At 47.3% G+C, this 26,834-nt stretch overlaps 1 protein-coding gene across 5 annotated transcripts in view; it reads left to right on the top strand.

Moving 5' to 3' along the window:
- Cabin1 (calcineurin binding protein 1) overlaps positions 1-26,834 on the top strand; it is a 138,359-nt gene that overhangs the window by 66,612 nt on the left and 44,913 nt on the right. For 3 of the 5 annotated variants that reach the window (XM_047561618.1, XM_047561619.1, XM_047561622.1), the window contains 4 exons: positions 66-217; positions 1,798-1,973; positions 15,601-15,783; positions 20,848-21,179. In XM_047561618.1, the coding sequence (XP_047417574.1) occupies positions 66-217; positions 1,798-1,973; positions 15,601-15,783; positions 20,848-21,179 (843 nt within the window). The remainder of the gene's footprint in view (positions 1-65; positions 218-1,797; positions 1,974-15,600; positions 15,784-20,847; positions 21,180-26,834) is intronic. The other 2 variants (XM_047561620.1, XM_047561621.1) reach the window with 2 other exon arrangements.

Here is a 26,834-nt window from a genome sequence, read left to right as displayed (position 1 = left end):
GCTGCTAGCCTATGGAATAAACCATAGCACTGGGAAGTCTGCTCACACCAGAAGTGTTGTTCTAGGTGTACTTCCGGCTCCATGCTTCCATCCTGAAGCTCCTGGGAAAACCTGATTCTGGGGTTGGTGCAGAGGTCCTGGTCAACTTTATGAAGGAAGCTGCAGAAGGACCCTTTGCCAGGGGTGAGGAGAAGAATACGCCTAAAGCTTCAGAGAAGTGAGTAGCATGTTTGTGGTAACCCCAAATGGCTCATTTACTGCTGTATAGTATTCAGAATATGACCACTGGGTAACCTGTAGCTCAAGGAGTGTCTGAAACCTGCCTGGAAACTCTGGTTGCTAGGCCAAGATCATTCTGTTGAATCTGAGGGAGAAGGTGAGTATGCAGTCCTCAGCTCCTTCTCTTGTGGCCATGTTGCCTGGTGTCACCCCACCCTTGGGTGCATGACCTGGGGTGGAGCTGGCACTTTCCCTTCCACTCCACTGGAGCACAGCTCTGTTCTATGCAGAGCATTGCAGAAGGCCAGTTTTCACTTTGCAGATGCTTACCCCACTCCCCACCCTCTTCTGGGGTTCTCCCAAGGATGGGTGACCTTTGAGGCCTGGTGTGCTGCCTATTCTCAAAAGCAGTGAAGAGCATGGGAGGAATGGGTTCTTTCTGCAGTGCCAGAGAGCTCAGGGAAGCTGGTCCCCTGGCATGGAACGGTGTCGCGTCCTGGTGCTCCTCTTAATGCACTCCATCTCTGGGGCCCCTACCTGGGTCTTGCTCCCAGGCCCTGTCCCTGAGGGCCTTATATAAATAAGTTCATGACCACAGGTAGCCACATGGTAGAGGTAATTTGCTACAAATAATCCACAGAGGCAGTACCCCTCAGTTTACAGAAAAAATAGGCACTCTGGTGGTGTGTTACTTGGGTAGATATAGTGTGCTCAGAAATTACAGATATATATATATATATATATATTCTTTTTTTTTAGTCACAATGAAGTAATGAAGTTGTCTTTCATTGATCATAATTCTGTTTAAAATTTTTTTTAATTATACAAATAGTATGTGACTTATAAGAAATTTAGGCACATGTAAATCAAGTTAGACTATTCACAATTTAATTTATCAAATCATTTTCTTTAATTTGTACACACTTATGTACACACACACAATTAAGGGTTTTCTTTATTTCATAAAGATAAATTATTGAAGATGTTGCTCCAGAGTTTGCTTTTTCCCTTAACAGTGGGCCAAGACCACTGTCTATAAAGATGTTACTCTTTTCACCACATTCTTTCTATTCTATACTTACTATTGCATAGCACAGATGTACCTTGTTTTATGTAACCATTCCCCTGAACATGAAAGTGTTTCTACTTTTTTTATTTACCCATGTTGCAGTAGATATCCTTGTATAAGTGTGAGCCTATAGTAATACAGTTGCATTTCTGTCCACCCACTTGTCAGGGATTAGATCTGTTGGGTTGTCATGCAAAAGTGCACTGACTTGGCATGAAGGGGTGTTGGAGTGCTTCTGAGGAGAGGCTTGTCAGCTCCCCTGTAGAGCCTACTGGGCCCTGAGATCCAGAAATGCTACAGAGTCAAGTCAGAATGTTTGGGAAGCATCCAGTTAGGGGCTGGAGCTATCTGGGTGCTGTCAGAACAGCTTTTCCCAGAAGCAACACAAGGGCCTCTAACTGTATGTGGGAGCAACATGCTCCGGGAATGGTACTGACTTACAGTGGCACATGTCCATTTCACTGTGATATGGAGGCTCTGACCTGTACCCCAACCGTCTGTCCCCACAGGGAGAAGGCCTGCCTGGTGGATGAGGACTCCCACTCTTCAGCTGGGACACTGCCGGGCCCCGGAGCCTCCCTCCCCTCCTCTGGCCCAGGTCTGACATCCCCACCTTACACAGCCACTCCGATTGACCACGATTACGTCAAATGTAAAAAACCCCACCAGCAGGCGACGCCGGACGGTATAGTCCCTGTTCTCCCTACTGCCAGCCCAGGGCGGCACGCCAATCACGGGGAGGGTGCTCGAGCGACTTTGTTTTGTCGCTTTGTTTTGTTGAGGGGGGGTACTGGGTCTGGGGTGACACGGGCAATGTTGCGGCTGTTCATTAACCTCATGGACTCACAGTGATTCTTGTGCTTCCAAGACATGCTCAGGGTCGCCACCTGCTAGCTTGCCCACCTGGGAGCCGGTGGGAGGGTCAGGCTGGGCTAAAGCACCTCACTTGTTTAAGCCTGCATTTTCCCACTTACAAAATGAGGGTGCTGACATCTTCTTTCTGGGGCATTTGGAAGACATCAGTTTGGCGAGGCCTGCATCATTCAATAGCATGTTGTTATATTTCTGTCCTGATCATCACAGGAAGGCAATGACTAATTTGTCACCCCAGGGCATTCAAACAGAATGTTGATGGAGGTCATCTAGGATCATGTGCAAGGCCATCCCATGTGGAATGGGGCAGGTGGCGACTATTCAACCACATTTCTTACTAACATTAGGAGACTTGCATGATTGCATGTAGCTTTATTTCTTCATGTTCTCCTCTCCTTTACAGTGACAAGGTACTTGCTGGGATAAGCCAAACTGGTGGATTTAGAGAGCCATTAAAGTGAACCCCTGAGGAGGTAGTGACAATGCTAAAAGATACCTGGGCTCTCACTCCCATGTTGCTCATCTTATCTGGACTGTGGGGAAATAGGCCTTGCTCTACGTTCCCCAAGGTGTTGGGAAACCCCTAGGTGGGTAGGATTGGATCCAGGACTTTGCCTCCTGCCAGGTGGCCTTTGTAGAACAATTTCTCAGAGGAAGGATTAGCTTTCAGGGCACTGTGATAGCCTTAAAGTTGAGGTCCAGTACAGATCTAAGTGGAAGGGGACCAGGAGGATACACTGCCTTGGCTCCACTGCCTTGTTTAGGCCCTGTCCAGTTTGTATAGGTTCTTGGAGAACATGGGTATCTGCCCCCAGCTTGCTGAGCTGGGAGATCAGGTTTAGAGACACACTCATGAGAGATGACAAGGTGGCCAAAGCTTGGCTTCTCTGAGGGTGGGATTTGGTAATCTCCTGAGAGAACAGAAGACTTGCAGCATCTTCCCTGTATTTGGGTCTGTAGCATGTGTGTTCAGAGAGAAGCAGTGTATCTGTGTGTGTGCTGCATGTCTCTGTCTCCTCCCAAAGGGATTGTGTCCTTACTCTGTCCTAGCATTGGCACCTCCTTGCCCTCCCTGGAGTGTCGAACTGAGATGGGAGGAGCTGACTGCCTGTTACTCCAATTCGGTTCTGTGGAAATTCCTTAAGTAAGGTCCTCCCCTTCTTAGTTAACTCAAGTTAGTCCAGGAAACCACCCAGTTTCAATCTTTTGCTCTTGAGAATATTAAGAAAATGCATTAGCAATAAATCCTTGCTGTGAGAGTTAGTTTCTGCCAGATACTTCCTGTGAGGATTTAACACCAGGCCAAAGTTTTCAGGAAAGAGAACATGCCATGTGGCCCCACTTCTGTGTTCCTGGGTAGGGAATTCCAGTACCAGCCATGCAACTTCCCACCTAGCTCAGGTCAGAGGTACCATAGGGGTTAGCTGTCAGCCCATAAGGCTAGGTGCACCTCTAGAAGCAGGGAAGAAAGGAGGCAGGAGTCACTCAAAAGAGGAACCATGTCACCACCTGGCACTGACTCCCTAGCTGTCCTGTGCAGGCACATAAGTGTGCATAGAGCTGGGGAGGCAAGTGGGCACTGGGCATGACACATCAAAGGTGCCAATGTAAGTATTTGTTCTAGAAGTTTGCAAATGGAGCCTTATAAATAAGTTCAAATGTACTTTCAATGGTTTCGAAGTGATTCCTATCAGCAGTGTGGAACCATTGGTATTCCATGGCCGACCTTGGCCTAGTGCCAGCTTAGTATGTGGAGCAGCACAGTGCTTTCAGAACTTTCCTCCTCACCTCTAAGAGAAAACAGTGTCTGCAACAGGAAAATGTTCAGGGCCCTAAAATAGTTATAATTTTCAAATGCTGCGGTGGCCCTTCAATAGCTTCACTGGTTGCTAGGGAAAGGCCCACACTTTAGGCAGAAACAGCAAATTGCTGTGTCAGGGGATTTGGCAATCTAAGAAACCACAGTGCCCATTCCTGCTTCCTGACCTGGCCCTGGGAGGAGAATATATGGCTCATGCTTTCCACTTAGCTTCTCAGTCTGAGCCCAGCCTCAGATTTTCCCTGGGAGAACAAGGGCATTAGCACTCATTACAGTTCATAGCCAAGCCCAAGTCCTCTCCCTGCAAGGAGAGTAATAGGTTCTTCTAGCCCTGGTACCACTGGGTTCAGGGAGCTGCTTTGAGTTCTGACAGGAAGGCAAGGGCAGAGCAGGCCCTGGAGTCAAAGACATCTGGTTTCCAATCCTAGTTCCATTGTTTACATGCTTAGCAACCTTGGACAAGGGCCTGCATTTCTCTGAGCCTGTTTCCCCTTATAGAATGAGGTATATTCACCTCATGGGTATTAAACAAAAGTTTATTTTTGTTCAGGTTCTTAGTGGTGTTAGGGTGAGAACTGGGTAGAACCTCATAGAGGGAAAAGGCTGGGCTCTTGGACCTATCGCCCTCCTCTTGCACCCCACCTCTCCAGCCAGTGATTGGGCAGTGCCATCTGAAACAGCAGTCTCAGCATGGTCCTGGGCATTGGGCTACCTGGGTCCCAGTCTCCTGTCTCCTGGAGGCTTCTTCGGCTAATTAATTTGTCACCAGCAGGAAAAGAGAACCAAGCATCAGGACTTGTTTTAAGTGTAGTTAGGAGACCCACCATTAAGGCTACCTCCCCACTTTGATACTCCTTTGCTTCAAAAGCAGAAATCGGCTGGAGTCAAGTAATTTGATGTAAGTTATAGGAAAGATTTAGAAAAATGGTTCCTTGTATAGGTAGGAAACTTGACATTTGATAATAGCAGCTTCATAGGATCCAGGTTCACTACTAGGGTTGGAAGCTTCCCGCAGCCCATCCACACGTTGGTTCCACAATTTGGTGAAAGCCTTGGAATTGACCCCTTAGGTCATCCTGAGACCACCACAGCCAACCTTCATTACTTGCCCTTCTCAGGATAGTCAGGAGCAGCCCTCTGGCCAAGTTGAGAGAAGAGACAGGCCAGCCAGCTAACCTGGTTGTCCTTCCCACCTGATTAACTTCTCCCTTCCATCAGTCTCTTGGAATTGGTCCACAGTGCTGAAATATTTCATGTTGAAACCCCTAGTCAGGAGTAGGAAGCTGACTAGGAGAAAAAAGTGACGTGAGGAGAACAGTGTGACCTTCAAGGGACTCCCAGCGATTGCTATTTACACATGTCAAACAGAGGGTAAGGAGATATTTGAATGAAACCTTTGTCCCTCTCCTACAGGCAGTGTTGGTGTGCAAGTGTATGTGCATTTGCATGTGTTAGGCTCCTCCACACAGCACTGTGTGCTTGCTCTGTGCCAGTTCAAGCAAGTGCCTGCAGGATTGTAGCACACTGCAACCACACTGCAGGCTTGGTTGTGTCCTTGTATCTCTGAGAGGAAACCAACCAAGGGCAGGTAGGCACACATCTAAGACTTCTCACTAGTCGGGGCAGAGCTGAAAGAAGACAAAGATATGAGTCTCTTACACCCAGGGCAGACATGAAGCTAATACAAGGAAGTTCCTGTGCCAGGCTGACCTGACAGATTACGTGTGTGTATGTGTTTCCCTACTTGGAGGTGCCTTAGAGGAGGGCCTAGGTTAGCAGGGTTGTTCCAGAATGATTTGGTCCTTCACTTTGTCTGGCTTTGCTAGCCATTGGCATATGTAGCAGCTCTGTTGAAGTAAACCCTCTGCCTATCATACTCCCTGTCACTGCCAGTGCAAGGAAGTAACTTATTGGTCAGAGGCCTTGCCCTATGGTCAGTTTACTGTGCCTTCCTTCTCTGTGGTTCTTTGAATACCATCCAGGTATTCTGTCAGCACTGTGCCAGGTGACAGGTACAGGAGACAGGTACAAATCAGTCAATTACACTGCCAAGGGTTGGGGTACAACCAAAGCTAGCATCAAAGAGGTAAGTTTACCTATCCCAGAGAGACCTGACCTGGCCAGGAGTAGAAGACATTCTTGAGGAGTCAAAGCAGCCAACATCTGAGGGGTGCCTTGGTTTACTGTGAGGGGCCAGGGGAGAAAGGATAAGAGTGGGAGACTCGGTCTGATATTCAGGTTATAGATGATGCTCCCCCAAATCCAGCCTCACTGACAGCATGAGCAGAACTGCCAAGGACCCTCCGAGGTTGTCCTATGCCCCAGGTTGTAGGGTATGGGCCTTCTGGAGAGCCCTGGGTGCCATATGCCAAGCTCCCTTCACAGCCATTCATCCTCACCCACCATGCTATTACCTTCTGTCATGTGCCGTCTGTGCTCATCTTCACTTGTTCACCCATACTGCCTTCACCAATATTGCCCGTGCTGCCCCTAACCCTGACCACACTCTGTTCTCCAGGCTTTGTCTTTCTGCTTGCACCTGTCACGGCTCGCTTCAGGGAACAGCGCAGACCGCATGCTCAGCCCTCAGTCCGGCTCCCTGCTTCCCCTATGACCAGAAGCACCTTCATATTCACTGGTCCTGTGATTTGGAGAGTGTGCATTTGATGTGCTTGGCTTCTGTTGATGGCCCATCCTCCCAGTTCTGGCCAGATGCAGAGGCATTTGTGGCCTCTACCTGACTTCTCACCCGTCCACCTCCTGAGCAGGTGGCTTAGTCTATATTTCCATTGCTTTGTTCTATCTTGCTTTAAAAAAAAATTATGATAATAACAAAGGCAACAGACTCTAAAATACCAAGTTCAACACTCTGAGATGGCCCGGTGCCTATAGTTCATGGAGGCCAACCTGCAGAGGGCCAGGAGCTATAAATGTCCATCTGCCTGAAGGGATAGGCCTGTCCTGGTCTCTGCCCTTCCTAGGGCCAAGGGTAGGTCAGTTTCTGGTGAGAACACTGCCCTCCTTCTCAAAGTTGGAAATACTCCCAGGGAAACTCAGGCTGTTCTCCTAGTTCTTCAAGACTGACCAGGGAAACTCAGGCTGTTCTCCTAGTTCCCCAAGACACAGCCAATACTTCTTGGTCTCCTCTTATTCTTACCTTTCTAAAACCCCTAAAGGCCATAGGAGGTCATGGCATTTGTTAAGCAGCTGCTGTATACCAGGCATAGAAAAGGACACTATGGGGAAAATCAAGATGAGGGTACCCTGATCCCTACTTCCAGGTTGGATCTTCAAGCCCTTAGGTTTTCTTGGGGCACTGCTTGGTACCTGGAGCTGGTAGGGGTTCAGAGGTCGAGAGGACTTCCTGGAGGAGGTGGGCCTCCAGAGAGATCTGTAGGTAGAAGTCAGCAGGAAATGGGAACAACAACAACAACAACAAAAAATGGAAGTTGAGAGTCCTACAGTGTTTGGACACTATGATGACCAGAATGGGTGAGAAAGAGACTGTGAGGAGAGTCTGAGAAGGCAGCTGGGCCCCAAGGGGTGGAACTTCTTGAGGATTGTAGAAGAATGATGCAATCACACGGCCTTTCTTTGTCAACCTTCATCAGAACACTTCACCTGACAGAACTGTTCCTTTGCTCCTGACATTTATGTCCAGAGCAGGTTACCCACCTTCCTTGGTTAGGAAAACCTGTAAAGCCTGCCAGTGCTTCCCTGGTCAAGGTCTCCCCTGGCTTGAAGTACAGGTTGAGAGAGACAGTGGGGCTATCTTCTCACCACTGCCCCTAGCATCACGCTTGTAGCATGACAACACCACTGTCTGAGTGTGTTGGGGCTTCCAGTTACCTAGTGCTGCTATGTCAGCCCACAAGCACTGACAGAGAGAGGTTGGAGGTGCAACCTGGCCCCCACAATAATGCCCTCCTGCCCACCTGCTGCCTGCCATATGTCTGCTTCCATGTGTTAGCCTGCTATGGGTACCTCCAGTTCATATAGCCAGCCCTGCTCCTGGTAGCTGTGTCCTTTGCTGCTGGCTGACTGGCAGGGACTTACTAGAATAGGTTTTATTCAGTATAAATTTTTCTTTAAATATTGATTCCACCTGAGTTTGTTTCTTAAAAGCCTGTTGTTTTTTAGTTGGCAGGACATCTGTGATCTTTTTAGTGTTCATTAGTCAGAGCTACTGCAGTTTCTGATGGCACAACCACACCTTTTTTTCAGACTTTAATTGACCTGAACTTATAGAATCAATGACTATGGCCAGAGGCAATAGAGTACACCTGTAACCCCAGCAACTTGGGAGGCTTAGGCAGGAGGATCACAAGTTCAAAGCCAACCTCAGAAACTTAGTGAGGCCTTAAGCAACTTAGCAAGACCCTGTCTCCAAATAGAAAAGCTCTGGGAATGTGGCTCAGTGAAGCACCCCTGGGTTCAATCCCTGGTACCAAAAAAAAAAAAAAAAAAAAAAATCAGTGGCTGTGAGCTGTTGCCAGTCATGGTTGGAGCAAATGGCACATTTAAGAAGACATTGGAAACTTGCATCTTATATCTGAAGAGCTCCTGTAGGCTAACCTGAGAGTCCTGGAAATGTGCAAGCAATTTGATCTGAATCAAACCTGAACAAAGGAAGACTCAGAACAGAGCCTGCTCTCACAGTGAGTGGGACAGACTGCCTTTCTGTCACCACGCCAGGTTCCTTTCTCTCTTCATAGCCAGCTGTCATCCCTTTGGATCCCACCCTGGAAGTGCAGGGTGCCAGGGTTTAGAAGCAGACTGTTTAATCAGCAGGTGGCTGGAAGCTACACCTACCCCTAAGGATTCAGAGAGGGAAGGCTGAAATAGTCCATGTGTATCAGTGTGAAATGTTTTGGTTGATTAACAGTAAGAGAATCAAATATTTATAATCTTGCCCCAAATATTAACTACTATGAGCAATTATTGTGTGGGTAGGTTTTTAAAAAAATGTTCTGAAAAGAAGAACAAGGACAGCCTTCAGCTTGCTTACTGGTGCCAGTTGTCTTCCTATTGGCTTTGAGGCAGCTCCTTAAATAAAGCCTCCCTCAGAAGGCAAGACTCAAGGCAAAGCTTTGATATAGGTGATCCCTGGGGGCCCCTTAAGCATACCCATCTCCCTGGAAGGCCATATACACCCAGCCCATTGAGAAGTTTGGGCTTCATATCTCTCCTATGTCAAAATGGCTTTCCATTGGTCTCTTGCTCTATCTCAGGACCAGAGATCCAGAAAATTCCCACTCCAGATCCTTCCACAGAACCTCCAGGTGGTGATGGAGGCACGATAACATCAGTACTACCTGCCTCTGTCTCCTTACATCTGACTCTGCTTTGCCTTTGCTGGGCCAGATAAGACAACTGAGAGCCTTGACCACCACTTGGCATCCTTTTCCTGCAGGGCATCAGCTGACTCACTTGGTCCTCTGAGTGCTCAGATCAGGCCATTAATACACATAGTGGTATGTCAGCCCTATTTGGACCCTCAGCTGCCAGAGTCCTAGATAAGGTCTGTCATACTCAGGCAGTTTCACAGAGGATGGTGGGACTAGAACCAGGCCTGGAAGCTCAGCTCACAATGAACTGGAAGCAGCGTATTCTCTAATTCTCCCTCTGCACTCATATGTATACTCCCCACATTCTTTTACCAGTGTGTACATGGGCAACTAAGCACTTGCCTGGTTGGGACCTATCTGAATTCAACTGTTCAGGAATCAGGCAGTGAATCAGAGAGTGAATTCTTGCCCAAGGGCACAAGGCTGATGGGTGAGGACCCACTCCAGAGGAGTCTTTGCTCCTGCCCTCCTAAAATTTCCCCTGTTTTTAGCTTTCCCTGGGTACACTGGCCCTTCTATGACTTGTGCCTGAAGACCTAAGTGATTACCCCACAGAAGAACCTACTGGGAGTGGGGAAAGGACAATGGCATTTTTCCTTTCTCCTGCCCCTCTGTGGAGATTCCCAGGGCAGGGTCTTCTCACATCAAGAAGTGGAGGTGACCTAGGACTGCACACCCCAGTCCAAACAGCCCTCCTTTTTGCCTGCCCAGCTAGCTCATTTATCTCTGAGGGTATAAGAGTGGCCTTCTGTTTGCTAAGAGCCTCTTCCCAGCACCATGACTCCATTGTCCTCCCACCTCATCTTACGCCAGTCCTTAAGCTGTCCCATCTGTAGCAGTTCAGTTGATGGCAGGAAGAGGGGCCTTCTCACATGCTTTGCAATGCTTCTGTCAAACTTCCCCCACCATATGTCTGTCTCTCTGTCTGACCTCCCTGATGTCCTTAGTCAACTGTACCGGAGAAGGTCATATTCCCTTGGAGAGGTGAGATGGGGCAGTGCCATCTGCCCTGGTAGATAGAACCATTCCATTCATCGTTTTTTACCCTATTGATGTTTAAAAAAAAAGAAGGAAGAAAGAAAGGAAACTTGGTTTTCCTTTGAGTGACTGGCTTCATGGTGTCACACTTTGGGTTGCTTCTTGGTATTTAAAAATCAGGATCATTTTTAAATTAGGTTGTGCCTACCCTTGCAGACCAACAAGACCTGAAAGAACAGAGAGAAACTGAACCCTGGGCCTTGCATCCATATGGTGGTTTTTGTTTGAAGAGATACATTTGTCCTCTGTTTCTGAAGCATGCAAGTCCCCAGTGTGTCCCATGTGATGCCACTCACTGCCGCAAGAATTGGTAGGAACCTTGGCCAGCACCTCCCATACCGTCTTGCTCCCCAAGCCTGCCTGGTGCCCTTGGCATGCACAGTCCCTGCCTCATCAGCTCTGCCCCAGCACTGTGACCTGCAGGTGGCACCATAGAACTGTGGTGGCTCCAACCCGTTAGTAGTGGGACACTTAGGTACTGTGATCACCTTGGGAGGAGGCCTCATCCAGAATCACCACAGTGCCAATGCCAGCCTCTAACTTCAGGGGCATTCAGAGGATTGGATGTTTTGGGTTCTTGAACATGTCTGAGAAGCTCAGGAGGGGCCTGGGAAAGTGCAGCTAACAGTCTCATCACTGCTAGGTCCCTCAGCTCTCACATGACCTGTTTCTCTGCTGTGGGTGTCATTTTATTAGTTTTTTAATTAATTAACTAATTAATTAATTAGGTTTTTTCTACCAGGGTGCTTTAACACCGAGCCGCATCCCAAAACCTTTTTATTTTTTGTTTTGAGACAGGGTCTCACTAAGTTGCTGAGACTGCCCTCAAACTTTCGAACCTCCTGCTTCAACCTCCTGAGCTGTTGGAATTACAGGCATGCACCACAATGCCCAGCTGTGGTTGTTATTTTAAAAGAGGTTTAGGCCTGGTGTGGTGATGCACATCTGTAATATCAATGACTCAGGAGACTGAGGCAGGAGGATCACAGGTTCAAGGCCAACCTCAGCAACTTAGTGAGACCCTATCTCAGAAATAAAAAGGGCTAGATATATAATTCAGTGGTAAAGTGCCCCTAAGTTCGATCCTTAGCCAGCCCCCCCACCCACCCAAAAACAAAACAAAAAGAGTCAGGATAGTCGTCACTTGATTGACTGTTGCTCCTTGGGGGAGCAAAAGCCCCTGGAATGCCTTATTCTTAGCACATTGGGACAAATACTTGTTTGCTTAAGTCAGTTCTTGGTTTTCAAAATGATGACAGCTGGGGTTCCACCAAACTGGCGATTCCTTTAGGCCCAGAGCCCAACAGCTTGTGACCAGTGAGCTTGTGGGGCAGCATGCCAGTAGTTGAGATCATCTTGGCCATGCTTGCTTCCTGGAGCTTGCTGCAGGTTATACTGATCAGCCTGTAATGACTTCAGCTGGTCTTGTACTGTCAGAAGAGAGCTGGCCCTGGCCTGATTTTCAGGGAGACATCAACTGCAAGAGCATGACCTGCCATCTTCTGGAAACAGGCCTCTCAAGAGTTGTCCAAGTCATCAGTATTCTTGCTGTTGGGACCACAGTGAATGCTACAGGAGAGGATGGGTCACGGAGCCATTATTCAAGTGTGCCAGGCACTAGGCCATGTCCCTGTTGTGATCCTATGTGTGTCTGGCAGAGGTTGGGAGACAGTTTTGTCTCATGTTAAAAAAGCATGAAGTCAGGGACTTAAAGCAGCAAAATCTTTCAGCTAAGTTTAACCAACCCGTAAGTAGTAGATCTGAGTGTGGGACTGGAACCCCAAGTTTGGAGCTCCCGCAATTATCATACATGACTTCTGGAGCTAAGGGTCTCGATTGTCAGTTCTGCCTTTCCACAGGGACAGAAAATGACTGCTCCATCTCTCCTGAGGGAGAAGGGAAGTTATTCCCTTAAAATTCGGACATAGGTTTAGAATCTTTCAGGAGGGTAGGCCTGCTCCTAACTCCCATTCACAGTTTTTGGAGTCTCAAGATCTGGCTTCACAAGTTAGCAAAGAACGTTTTATTGAGCATAAGTCAGAGAGGGTGTAGTCAGATCCCTGCTCCTCAGCTCAGGTCTCACACACTACCCAGATACCCTGTTCTTATTGTTCTCAACCTTGCTAATACTTATGACACATCAGTTACTGGACAGTGGACATTACAAAGGCAGCTCTGAAAGACTGTGCAACTGTAATGTCCCCAGATCTTGGGTATATGATGAGAAATAGGCCAAGAGACCAGAGCATGTGTATGTATGTGCTAATACATCAACCAATATCAAGTTTTTAAGGTACCCAAGTATAGAGTTGGAGGGTCCTGGGACTTTCTCTGCCTTTCTCCTTGTGTCCCCAGAAGCCATGTAGCATGGACCTTTCTGAGATAATGTGGCTACAATTTATAGATGAGGCAGGGTCAAGGTCACACAACTCGTGAGTAACACAAGAGGAATTTTTGATTCCTAGTTCATTGAACTTCACCTTTAGATACACAAAGTTCAAGACAAAGCACTTTTATTTTTTTAATGGTTCTATTTTATCTCTATTCATTTGTTATTTATAATATCTCTTTTTTAATGTAGTTTTTGCCTTAGGGTTAACAAAATACATCTCTAACCACAGTCTACCTTCAAAAGGTATTATACTACTTTATGGATAGTGTAAGGGTCTCCCATATTTCATATTATTTTCATTCATTTTGCATTTACTTATGCTGCAGACCCATAATACATTGCTACTGTTTTGGTTTAGAAAGTGATGTGGTATTTTAGGAAATTGGAAATATGAGAAAAGATCATTTTAACCATTTATGGATAACTTCATTTCTCTGTGTAGATCCAAGTTTCTATCTATTCTCATATTCATTCTACCTCAGGAACTGCCTTTTAACATTTTTTTGTAACTCAGATCTACCATTAATGAATTCTCTGATTTTGTTCATCTGACGAAAAGCCTTTTTTTTTCCTGCATTTTGGGGGTGGTATTTTTATTGCATATAGAATTTTGAGTTGACTTTATTTATTTATTTGTTTACTTATTTGTACTTTGAAGATAATATCTAGGGCTAAGGGTGTGGCTCAGTGATAGAGCTTTTGCTTGGCATGCATGAAGTCCTGGAAGTCAACTGTAATTCTTAACTTTGTTCCTGTATATGGGATATCTTTCTCTGACTGCCTTTAAGAGTTTCTATCTTGGCTTTCAGCAGTTTGAGTATGTGCAGATATGTGTGGAGGAGGTCTTTTCCCTGCTTGGTGTTCTTTGAGATTCTTGGTGATTTGATGTCTTTTGTTGTTTTGGGGTATGTGTGTGTGTGTGTGTGTGTGTGTGTGTGTGTGTGTTGCTGGAGATCAAACCCACTAGGGCCTTGCACACACTAGACAAGCACTGTTGTCATGTCTTAAAATATTTCTTCTGTCCTGTTTTTTTCTCATCTCTTATAGTGAGCCCAATTAACGGGTTAAAACATTTGGATACTTTTGGATATGTTCTTCTAACTCACCCACCCTGCCACACACACACACTTTTTCTCTTGGTGTGGATTATTTCTGTTGACCTAGTTTCAAGTTTTGACTTTTCCCTCCACAGTTGTGATGAGTCTGCTGAAAGACCTGGTCAAGGCATTCTTCTGTTACTGTTTTGTTGTTGTTGTTGTTGTTGTTGTTGTTGCTGTTGCTGTTTCCCCTAGCATCCTTATTTGACTCTTGCTTATAATTTCCATCTCAGTCCTAAAATTCTCCATCAATTTGTGGGTGATGTTTAGGTTTTCCACTATAGCCTTTAACATACTAATCATATTTATGAATCATATTACTCTTATTATTTTAAATTCCCCATCAGGTAGTTTTAACATCTGGGTCATCTCTGAGTCTAGTTCTATTGGTTTTTTTTTTTTTTTTTTTTTTTTTTATCTCCTGACAATATTTTTTTTCTTTTTTCTTGGTATGTGTGTCTTATAATTTTTATGTTGAATACCAGATATCATGAAGGGGATCATTTATGCTTGGAATGGGCTTCCCTCTTCTGTTTCTAGGCCATTAGGGGAAGCTGAGTTAGGCTAATAAGAAGTTGAGCTGGATTGAAAGTTGTTTTGCTTTGGTTATCTTCATCATGTCACCGGCTTTGTATTCCCCTTGTGTTATCTTGTACTTCAAGTGGGGTCTATTTTGCCACAGACGTTTTTCAATGTTCTCGTTCCACCTTCCATTTCATGTGCACCTTAGAGAGAATTTCCCTGACAGCTCTTGCCCTCTCCCTATAGTAGGCTGCTTTCTTGCCACTCAGCGCTTGATAGCGTGGGATAGAGGCAAGGGTAGCTCTCTGTTGTCTTGGTCCAACCTTAAGACTTAAGCAGGTTCTGTATCCCTCCTCCATCTCAGGGGGTAGGGCTTTCTCAGTGATTTTTCCCTCCATTATCAGAAGATCTCCTGCCCTTACTCAAGGCAGAGGGTTTTCTTTGTTTTTCCCCTATACCATGGAAGCAACAAGGTTTGCTACCCTTCCTCCAAGGCTTTTGTCCTCTAGAGTAGAAGAGTCCAGGCAGACTCAAGTCTTTCCACAGCAGTCCCTGTTCCTCCCTCCAAGTGTACACTCCCAGGAAGGGATCCTCATACCCACACACGTACTACAATACAATAGTCTTCCTCCCACACTAGTGCCTAGAGAGACCCTAGGAGAACAGCCAGAAAGTGAATACAAACTCCCTTTGTGTCTGACTCCCAGGGATGTAGACTGTGGTTCTAGACCCTACCTGGCCTTTAACAATAGGTTAAAAATATTTGCCTAATTCCTTCCCACATGTTATTTCTATTATCTCTATATGGTAGCAATACTACATAATGATGGCTGCTGTGCATCTCTTCCCACCTCCATGTTTACCAATAGCACACTGATAGCTTGCAGTTGGTAATGGTGGGAATATTTATACCATACAAATCATTAAATACTACAAATCAGAGCCTTTTACCTCTGAGAGCCAGTTGTTGAACACTTACCAAAATGCCACTGTTTGGGGAAACCCCAGGAATGTTGACTATGGAGATTGGTGCCTTTGGAGTGTGACTCAGGGGCCTCTGGGATATTTTGGACTCAGCAGGGTCAGAGTGGCTATGCTCAGGCCATCTCCTTTGCAGGGTATTCCCAGACCACTGGCAGGGAGATTCACAGGGGGAGGCCCTTCCATGTTGGAGGTGGTGTGGACTCATGCTCCCGCCCTCTCTCCCTCCTTCTCCCCACCAGACCGAAGCCAGGACAGCACAGCCGTGGCGCTCTCAGACTCCAGCTCAACGCAGGACTTCTTTAACGAGCCCACCAGCTCACTGGAAGGCTCCCGGAAGCCCTATGCTGAGAAGAGGTTGCCTATGCTCAATGCCCAAACAGGACCAACTGGTAAAGATCTTCAGGGGGCCACAGATGAAAGAGGTATGAATACCTAAGTCAGTGAATTAGAACTGCTTTGGTGTCCTGTGGCAGTCTGGGCAGAGCTGAAGACCATCAGCCCAGCATGGCTTCTGTCCATAATGCCTCTAGCTACTGCCCTAGGACCTCAATTAGTCAAATTACTCACCTCTCTGGGCCTCCATTGTTCTCCTGTAAAATGGTAGTGATCTTAGTGCCCATTCCCAGGGTGAGAATTAAACAAGACAGCTCCCGAAGGTGCTGGCAGAGAGCCTGGTGCAGCATGTGTGCTCAGTGACATTTGTTGTTGCTGTGACCCCCATAGCCCAGCTTGGGAAATCCATGTCCACAATGTCAGCATGCCCTATTTTTTTTTCCCTTGATAAATGGTTATTTTAAAAGTCTTCAGATTCTAAATGTCAAAAATGTGTTTTCTTTTTAGTCTAAATCACATCAAGGCTCTAGGAAAAATCTCCTTTTCTAGGCAGAAGGCTCTGATTTAAGTCCAGGATATACCCAGGCCTCTTTTGTAGAAATCAATGAGCAGAACCCCACCTCTGGGCTTGCTGGGAGACCACAGGCAGGCCAGGGAATTTCTTGTGCTACTCTAAGGTTTTAGCTGATCAACCATGGATTTTTGAAAGCTTTCCCAGTCTGGCCAGAGCCAGGCATACCGGTACTTACCAAACAATAGCAACCACAACTCTATGCTTTGTTGCCCTGGGCCAGACACTGCTTTAACTCTTTAGGTTCTCTTAACCACCCTAGGAAGACAGCACTATGACTATTTCCATTTTATAAGTGAAGAATCTAAAATTCAAAGAGTGTCAGGAATTTACCTGAGGTCAGGCTTAGCCACTATCCTGTGCTGCCTTCTTCAGGTGGACTAGATGGGGGCAAGCGGATGACAGCCTGCATACTCTGGGAACCCAGGCTTCTCACTGTGCAGATCCTAGATGTGAAGATTAGGGTTTGGGAGCTCACCTGCAGGGTTGGCAATGGAGACAAAGCAGGAGGGGAGGCCTTACCCAGCTTTCTACTCCCTGCTAACCTTAGAAGGGGTGAGGCTTACACCCCCTGTAGGTTGGAAAAGGTGTCCCCATTAGTATCAGGTAAGAGATATGGAACAGGGGATGTGCCAGATGGATTTACCTGCACCTGGTCCCCATCAGAGATAAAGCTACTGCCCTACCTTCTGAATAAGCAGTCATTTGCTGTCCCCAGGCAATGTCAACACTCTATAACTGAGAGAAACACATGTAGTAGAAAATCTACAATGAGAAGGAAACAAGTAATTTAAAATCTCAACACTGTAATATAGCATTTATGGTCCTAAAAATCAGATTATTTTTACTCTTGGACAAGCGAGACTTATCATCTGTGTCTTGTGTCCCATCCAGGAGTGAACCGCTATGGATGCTGTCGTGTCATTATGGGCCTCTCTTCACCACATGCGGGGTGAGGGACCTGGGTGGGTTGAAGTGGGGGCTGAGCCAAGAGCATTTGGCTTTGGTTCACCCCAGCCTATCCAGACCTTTCTAGACTTATAAGGAGCATCCTACTTCTTCCATTCATAACCAATGGTTCAAGCAGACAGTGTTTGGGGCTGGTAAAGTAAGGATAGAAGCAAAGTCATCACAGTAGCAGGTGATGACCTTGAAATAGTAGGCTTGAAATGAAGTATCTTGCTTCCGTGAACATGTTCTTCTCCTCTAAGCCTAGCTTTTCCTGGGAACTGCAGTAGTAAAATTGATCAACATCTTTTGGAGTAGATCAAGGAATGCATTGATTCTGTACCCAGCAGACAGCCAGACAATACCTAGTGCTGAGTGCTCCTCTAGGCTTGGCTTTGACAAGTGGTAACCTCTGAGAGCACATTCTCCCCTGGGTTCCTAGTAGGCTACAGTCCTGATCACCATGGTCTTTGGGCTTGAGTCTCTCATTTATTTGTAGTGTTAAGGATCAAATCCAGAATCTCACACATGCTAGGCAAACTTTCTATTACTGGGCTGCATCCTCAGCCTTTAAGCAGCTTTTGGACTCCCTGAAAAAGCCAGGGCTTAAGCCAGTGCTGCATGTGCCCTAAGTTTGCTACACACCCCTCACCTTCCAGGCATATCCTCATAGGCAACCTGCTGCTTCCTCCATGGCCCATGTTGTAGGGCACAGACCTTGCCCACACATTTTGCATCCATTATTGAGCAATAGGATGTAACAGGTACAGGTCTGTGCCAGGCACTCAGTGCTGAGGGGAGCAGGAAAGAGCTGCCAAACATACCTGCTCTGAACTGCACTCCTTCCCACTGTGTCCAGTGGGTATGAGCTGTCCTTCACACTGGCCTATACCAGAATGCTTGAAAAAGGAGGCTTTGCAAAGATGGTTGCTGCAGCTTTACCTTTGCAGAGATCAGAGGAGTTTTTTGTTTTTTGTTTTTTTAAAGTCCAGATTGTGAGGGTGGCAACAGTAAAGATTTAATTTTTAATAGAGAAAAACATTGCCCACAATTTCACCTCTTAATCATAAGCCCACTCTATTATTCTGAGGGCAAAAGATAACACCTAAAGTACTGTTGTCAGCTGCCTATGTGGTCCATGCAGTGAACATCACAACCTTCTATACTATGGCCACACATTCCCCCTTCCTGGTCAAATGGAGGCCTAGGACACAGGCAGAGCAGGGTGGAGTACTGGGTGTGGGAGAAATCTGCCCAGGAGGCAGCTCGCCCACTTGCCCACCTTTTGTTGGGGAACACCCCTACTGGACTCTTGTCTCAGACTAGCAGAGTTTAGATGAGAAAATCTTAGCAGTCAGGAGAAAGAAACTTGAGATCTGTCAGGGCAGATTTTGGCTTGGGCTTCTCAGCTGTTGGTATCTCTGTAAGACATGTAACCACCTCAGGTCAAGCTTTTCCATAATGAAGCCCCCTGAATTCAGGGGGGTGCTCTTCATGCACATCAGCCCAAAAACTTTGCTAGAGATCCTTTCCAGCCTTCCCAGGTATCCCACTATATATAACCACTCCACTCTCATGGGGGTCCTATGCTCTGGTGGCCTTGGTACCTACATCATGTTGCTGGCTATTCTTGTCAGAAACAGATCCCAGTCAAGGCTGAGTGGCCAAAGGATGCATTTCTCTTGCTTTCTATTGAGAAGAAGAAATGTTCCCATCTTGCAGCTAGGGTTAGCACTGAACATCCTAACTAGGAAGCATTTTGTGGCATTGTTTACTTTTCTGACCCTCTTCCCTCCACCAAGTAAATGGAGAGTTGTGTTGACCTGTGGGGCCATTTGACAGCAGGAATATATATTATAGGTAAGGCAACTGCCTCATTTCTCCTCAATTTTTAATCTCTCTGGGATTGCTATTTTCTTGGTTCCTCATGTGTCTTCAGACATGTATTCTGCATTCTGCTTGGTTTAATTCTTGCCCTCTGCCTACTTTCTGTAAACACTGTATTTTTGTGTCTTTGTGTCTGAGCACTTAGTGCCTTTTTTGAGCCCCTGGGAGGTCTGCATCATCATCCAGTTTTTCCATCTTCTTGGGGCCTCTGGGCTAGGCCAGGAGCCATTGCTCTCACAGTATATATTGAGCCACATTTCAAACACACTGGAAATCTTGGATACTTTTATGTACAATGAGTATACCCTGTAAGATGGATACCAGCCCTAAGCTGTGGAACCTAAGCAGCATCCTGAGCCCACATGAGAGGAGACTATAGCATGTGGACCAACTAGGACCTCCTCGCACTCAAGTCATTCAGTCTGCTTCATATGGTGGAAGGGAGCAGGGCCCAGTTGGGCTTTGGGCCACTGGGGAGGGGAGATGTTTTTGTGCCATCACTTTGCAAACTCTACCCTGAGGTGGGGAAGCCTAAGAGAGGCCACACCTAGTAGGGTTCTGAGGGATACAGTAAGTGGGTAAGGAAGGGGAGAGAAGAAGGCAGTGTTCCAGGAAAAGGAATGATGGGAAATTCAGGGACACTGAAGGAAATATTTTGAGTAGCTGGTCTCCAGGGAGCTGGAATAGCAGGTAGCCGAGGGGAGCATAGGAAGTGACTTGTCTCAATAAGAAGTACGGTGATGGTCAAGTTTGCCACACACCTGATGTCCACCTGGTTATACTTATTCTTGGTGTGAGAGGAACTTGGGGCCTTAGTCCTTGCAGCCCTGCACCAGAGACCCCAGGTGCCACTCCTATAGTAGAGAGAGCACTGTCAGGGCCACTCACAAGGCAAACTACCTTCAGACTGGATGATGACAGCTGACTCCCTGCCTCTTCCAGGCAAGCTGTGCAAGATGTGCCAAATTCCTAGTGCCAGAGGAATCAGAGGCCAAAGGCCCCCTTGCCTTTGCCCCCTGTCCCCACCCCAATGCCTTCCATCCCTTCTTCCTGAGGCAGATAGCCCCCTCAAGGCTAAGGAAACCTGCGCCTCAGGGTTACTAGCTAGAGACCACCCAGCCTCTGTTGTCATCCTGGGACCCAGCTTGGGTTTCCTATACTGCCTGACTTGAAGGTCCCTAATGGAGGAGGGCTGGATGTTCAGGTGCTGGACTTGCATCAAGTGCAAGCCTGTGTGTAAGCACTCAACACACACTGAGCCCTGGAGAGTGATATTGGACAGATTTGTGGGCTGAAGTACTAAACTGGTGTAGCACGTGGTGAGCCTTTTTCTGGCTTTTTTATTTGATGGTGGTGGTGACAGCACCTGCCTCTGTGGACCACTTTCCTATTGCACCTGTACCAGCCCTTGAATGTGGGGCAACCTATTCTGCCAGATATTCAGTGGGGAGGAATTAGACCCCAGTTTATAACCCCTACTCTGTGTAGCCTCTGGGTCCCTTTGCTGCATGCCAGCTGGAATCTCCTATTTCACAGGACAAGAGACCATGTGGCCACAGGAGCCTAAACCAGTGGTGGCAAAGTCAGTCCTCAGTCCTGCACCCTCCCCCTCCCATTGCTGGGTCTAGCATGGGCACTGACCCAACTCTGCCAGTTACCTCACTGAAGTGCATCCACTACTGGTAATAGACTGCTGCATGAGCAAGGACTAAAACCAGGGTGACTTTCTTTTTCTTCTCAACTGTAGGAAAGATTGAGGAGTCCTTGGAGAGCACAGAAGGCTTCCGGGCTGCAGAACATGGAGTCCAGAAACCTGCTGCAGACCCCCTGGCCTCTGTTTGTATCCCTGTCAAGACCCCAGTGTCCACACCGGCTTTGTGGGATGGGAAGAAGAGGAGTGAACCTCCAGGGGAGCCAGTGACCTTCCCCCAGGGGCTCCCAGCTGATGCTGAAGAGCAGCGCCAGTTCCTCACAGAGCAGTGCATCGCTTCCTTCCGCCTGTGCCTGAGCCGCTTTCCCCAGCACTATAAGAGTCTCTATCGACTGGCCTTCCTCTATACCTACAGCAAGACCCACCGGGTAAGTGGACTTGGATCTTCTTCCAGGGCAGACAAGTCCTTGAAAGTTGGTAGGCAGAACCAAAACAGATTGGAGTTTTGTGATAGGGCTCTGGTGACTCTTATGGGAGGGATTAGAAAGGAGGGGATGGCCCTGCAAAGACAGGACCAACTTGCTCCAGGCCCCAGCACTCCAACTTTATCTTGCAGTGGCCTCCTTGCCATCATCCTACCTTGGGGCTCACCTCCCAGGTACAGCTGCCACAACAATTTTCAGGCTGTTTCATGGAGGTTAGGTGTCAACAGACTTCTCTGGCTCCTTTTAGAAAGCAACAGCTGTGCCCCAAGCTTAAGTGTTCCCAAAGGCTTTCTAGCCAGACCTCTTCTACTGGCATTTAGCATTTGTGGAGAGACTTAGATGACTTTTTTTTTTAACCTTCATTCACTCCTTACTTACCCAGTAGTATTGGGGAGACAGTGCACCTGACCATGGCACCTGCCCCATGTAGCTACATTCTAAGTAGGAGATTTAGAACATTCAGATGTGCATGCAAAGTATTTTGACCAATACTACATAGAAAATAACATAGAACACAGGCGTGGGGTTCCTATAGTAGCTCTGTGAAGGCATTTGTGCTGAGACCTGTGGTATAAGTAATGGGTGGCAGCGGGCTAGCAGAGAAGGAGAGTGTTTATCTAGGACCCGCAGCCCCAAAAAGTGGATGTGTGGTTGACAGCTGGGATGGGCATGCAAGCAGGGCAGCCTGTTGGGGTCTCCTTGGGAGATCTGCCTTTGTCTGGTTCTCGGAACTCAGGTTTTTCTCCAAGAGGCCTCCTACTGCCCTCCCACAAACCTGCTACCTTCTCTGTAGGATGTTTAAAGAACCAGGAAAGGCATGTGACCAGAGAGATGGACCCTGGCTTAGTACTGGTTACTTCACAGAATTCTGTTTGGGAGACTAGTCTCTAAGGTTCAAGAAGGTACATACCTTGTCCCTACAGGAACTGATCACTCATAGGGCTTGACCAGTTTCCCTTAGAATGTGGAGTTGGCCTCAGCAGGCCTGGGGAGGGAAGAGATCTTATTGTCCTCAGAGCCTTGGCCACTGTGAGGTGTGTGCTGGCAAACAATAGCATGTTATGTCTTCCTCCACTACTCACTGCCTGTTGGTGCTGCTGGTACCACACAGGAGCCTGGCCTGCTCACTGCCTGGCTTGTACATGGCAGTGGACCTTACCTCTCTGCCCCAGGCCTTCTGTACTGAGGATGGCCTGAGTTTTGATAAACTCCAACCATCATGTATCCTCATTGTAGAAGCAGTTTGCAGGCCAGAGGAACAATGACTGAGACATCTTCCCCACTCCCACCTGATCACTGCTTTAGGAACTTTCTGCCTTGTTTCTTTTAGGAATAGCAGAACCCACTGCAAGAGCCCTCTGTGTCTCAGTGAGAGGGATATTAGCAGCCATCATTGGGTGTTCCCCCACTTTCCCCATGTAGCCGTGGTCAACTCTGACCAGGATATAGCACTTCCTGGTGCTGAAGCTCAGACCCTTCCCCTGTGCTGTTGCAGGGCACCTTCCCCAGAGCAGATGCTGAAATGGAATTTAGAGTACAAGATGGTTTGTAAGGATGGGTACCTTGGAAGGGAGGGAGAAAGTGAAGGATTAGTTGGGAAGAGAGTTAAGCTACAATGCAGGCCCCATGATGCCTGGCTATCCAGTCTCTAGTTCCTGCTAAAGCGCTTGATTTGGAGCCTGGGGGAGCTGATCCACATAAAGTGCTCAGCACAGTGCCTGGCAGAGGCTGCTGTTATTACAGCCTGTCCGCCTCACTTGATGAGTTTCTTCAAAGTAGAAAATGGTATTTATGTCGAATTAAAGTAAAATCAGAGGGAGAACAACCACAATTCTACCACCCTAAAACAAAAGTTATCTCATATGTAACATTCCTCTGGCTTTTATGGACACACACTATTGATTATGTGCTTCTGAGCCACCATTCGCTTCGGGGCCTGTAGTGGCAGGGTTCATATCCCCTTTACTTTATGTCTGGGAACTCAGGCTCAGGGTTATGTGGGACTGAGTGGCAGAGCCAGATATTGGCCCATGTGGCCTCATCCTGGGCCCAATTGCTCCACTACCCCCATTGTGTTAACTGTGTCTACCTTAAGTGTGGCTTCCCATTTTGCTCTTTTCATGAATGACCCCAGGTCATTTTGGTCACTCTATGATGATCTGGATCATCCATGGGTCCGTGGACCCAGCTGACCCAGCCATTCCCATTAGCAGGGATAGAGGCTGCCTACAGCTATCTGCCCCACTGATGCCCATAACCCTGAGCAACTCCCACAGTTGTCACAGTTGTTTCTTCCAGCTCTTCTGTTAGGTGTATTTCTAGGTTGGGTTCCTTGGTTTTTGGAAATGAAATGCTGGCTTTGATTCTGAGATAGAACCCTTAGGTGGCAGATGCTCCCTTTCTATAGCTACACTGCCTACCCAGAACCCCAGGCATTGCCAGATGTGCTTCTGGTGGTCTGCAGTCCACCAGGTGCACACCCTTGGGACCTGATTGCTTGCCTGAGCCAACTCCCACTGGCTTCTTTGTCAGTTTCATCCAGAGACCTTTGCTGAGCACCTTTTGCTACCACCAACTTGAATGGCAGGTTATTAGCATCTAGATCCACTGAAAGCCTAAGTTAAGATCTTCCTGTTGCTCAGGATATGCCTTACTATCTTGGAGACAGTGCCTGGCCTGGGTGTCAGCTCTGCTGGTAGCAGCTTGTCCACATATCTGGGGACACAGCTCTCTCTGTTGCTGACTAATTCCAAACCATTAACTGACAGCAATGACCACTTTCCAAACTCAGCTATTTGGTAACAAACACTTCACACTGTGTATATTTAACAACAGCACATTTCTTCATAAAATCACGCCTGTGGGCTTGACAGTGACATTTTCTGGTTGCTATCTTGTGGTTCAGTGGCCAACTAGAGTGTCAGAAGTCTGAGTCTTCAAAGGCACCCAGCAGACAGAGCCTACTCAGGCCCAATGTTTGACTCCTACCCCTCAGATCTTTCACAGGTGCCTCAGATGGGGCATGGTTTGTTTCAGAACTTCCCCAGGCCTTGCAAAGAAACCACCTTCAGGACACAGAGCTTTACTTACTTCACTGTTGGCAGTAGGGATTTTGAGGAGAGAGAGAGAGAGAGAGAGAGAGAGAGAGAGAGAGAGAGAAAGAGAGAGAGAGAAAGAATATGAGAATATGGGCTCTGAGGCTGCCTTTTCTTGGGTTCAGATCCTGGCTTTATGGTGGGAGCTCTTGGAGGCCCAGGGAAGTTCTGTTCTAGGAGAATGCTGGTGATATGCATATAGAATTATTGTGATAAAAAGATGAAGTGTATATAGGGTTCCATGAGTCCATCAGTCAATGGCCCTTCTTTCCTTCTAATTAGGTCCCTTTCCTCAGTGTGAGCATCTCCATGGCTGCTTGCCCTTCTGCCAGGCCTTCTGAGAACTCCCTGCCTGGAACAGAGTTGTCAAGGGCCAGCATGCACCTGGGGGAGAGTAGAGAGGAAAAACACACCTAGTGGCAGCTAGTAATGGGTCTGGGAAGAAAAATAAAGTGGATAAAAAGATGGAAGAGGAAGTGTGGCTATCAAGGAAGATCTATCTAAGCAAAGACCTGAATCATCAGATGGAGCCCTAACACCCCAGGGCATCAGGACAGAGGCTGTCAGATGGATGGCACAGCCAGCATGCATGCCTTGATAAAGAGGTGGACCTGGTAGGAAGTGATAGGCAAGAAGGAGGGGGAAGAGTGTGGTCAGAGGTCTGCTGGGGCCTGGGTAGGCAGGATGAATGTGGGGACATCATTCTAAATGAAGTTGAAGCCATTGCAACAGAGGTGTCATGCAACTTATGGATGTGAAAGATATTTGAACTATGTAGACAGTAGGAGGGGTTGCCAGTAGGAGACCTGTCAGGGCATGATCCAAAGAGCATTCAATGAAGGGTCAATTTATAGAGCCCTGGACAAAGAATAGGAATCCACAAAGGAGGAGGAGCACAGTGCCCTGGCCAATCAGTGTATTCCAATTCCTTATGTTTCGCTTTTTCCAGACATGTAAAGTCTAATCACCTTTTTTTTCCCCCTATGATTAAAAGAATCAATCTGCCAGGTCCAGGATTGGGATATATGTGTCCTTCTGTTCTTAACCTCATGTAGTTACTGATGGGCATGGAGGTGTCTTGCATTGCTAGGTGAATCCATGTGAATGTGTATCCTCAGCTTTGTGAATGTCCCCAGCAACCCACCAGAGTCCCCCATCAGCTAGTGGCTATATACTCCTCTTCCCTTGGCTTGTGCAGGCCTGCACTCCAAAAGCTCCAACCAGTTCCCCTCAACCTGGGGAAACCAGGGCAGGGGTGACTCCACAGGCTAAAGCTAAGACTTCTGCCTATTCCTTATTCCTCCAATTGTCTTGAAACCCATGAGCCCCATCCCTTCCTTCAAAACCAACTCCTGAGATATGGCCAGGTGAAGAGCTGAGCCTTGCTGAGGCTGCCATCACATATGCTAGGCAGAAGGCCACTCTGCAGAGTCCACCTGTCTCACAGAGAGGCTGGTTCTCCTCCTGGATCCATGCCAGGTAGTTCCCATACTTGGTATCACCATGTAGGGATCATGAAACCTGGCCTTTATGAGCCCCACTCTGTCTGTCTTTCATGGATTTGTGAGGGAAGAGGTAGTTAAGCAGTGAGTGAACCATCATTGGTTGTGGCAGAGAGGGAGCCCCTGGGAGCAGAAACAGGTTATGCACATCATCAGGGCCACCCATACAGTGGAATCACAGGCAGATGGTCCTTGAGATCAGGTTTCCTTTCCAGCCTTGCATTTCTTGGGACTCCCTGTTAGAAATACCAGGGTGTTGCAAGGAATCAAACATATGCTTGGAAGTAACTTGACAAGGCAAATTTTACTTCTGCTCACTTGGGTGGACAGTCCACCTGTTTTTATCCCCAACACAGCACTGTTCCTTGCTCTGATAGGAGGAGCTTGGGGTTACAGTCTACTCAATTGGCTAATTTAAAAATTGGGGTTGGCTAAGAGAAGGCCTTTAATTACAATGGTTACAATTGGATCTCAAAATGGCTATTATTGGATCTTACATCCCAATTAAGGCTAAATACTATATTCTGAAAATGAACTATCAAACTTTCTATTTCTCATACCCCACGGACAAGTAGACCCAGTTCTCCTGTTTCCTGCCACTAGCAGGCATTGCCACGCCACTACTACATGTAGAACTCTTGGAAGGCTATAGTCAGGGATATAGGGTACCCTGCTCCAGGCCTTGATGTCCTGTGTGAAGGAAGAGCCTAAGGGCTCCCAGGAACTCTGGGAGTTAGCCCATTGGTATTGTATTGAGGCAGTTAATGATGGGGTGGTGCAGGTTAGTGAGCAGACCAGTTGAGGTAAGCCTAGTGGGCATGGGCTGTCTTACTAGGATGGCCTGGGAAGCCCAATGCTGAGCATCCTGGTCTTGGGTGGGGCCCAGGCTGTCCCACTTATGCCCTGTGGCCCTGTTACCTCATTTGTCAAGCCTCTTCTTTGTTTCAGACCCTAGTTTATAAAAGGGTTCCAGCCTCTTTTTTCTGGGCATCTAAGGTGTA

Source organism: Sciurus carolinensis, chromosome 8 (genome assembly GCF_902686445.1).
Source record: "Sciurus carolinensis chromosome 8, mSciCar1.2, whole genome shotgun sequence".
Lineage (NCBI taxonomy): Eukaryota > Metazoa > Chordata > Mammalia > Rodentia > Sciuridae > Sciurus > Sciurus carolinensis.
Note: the sequence above shows the minus strand (reverse complement) of the source record. Positions and strands in the feature narration are given on the sequence as shown.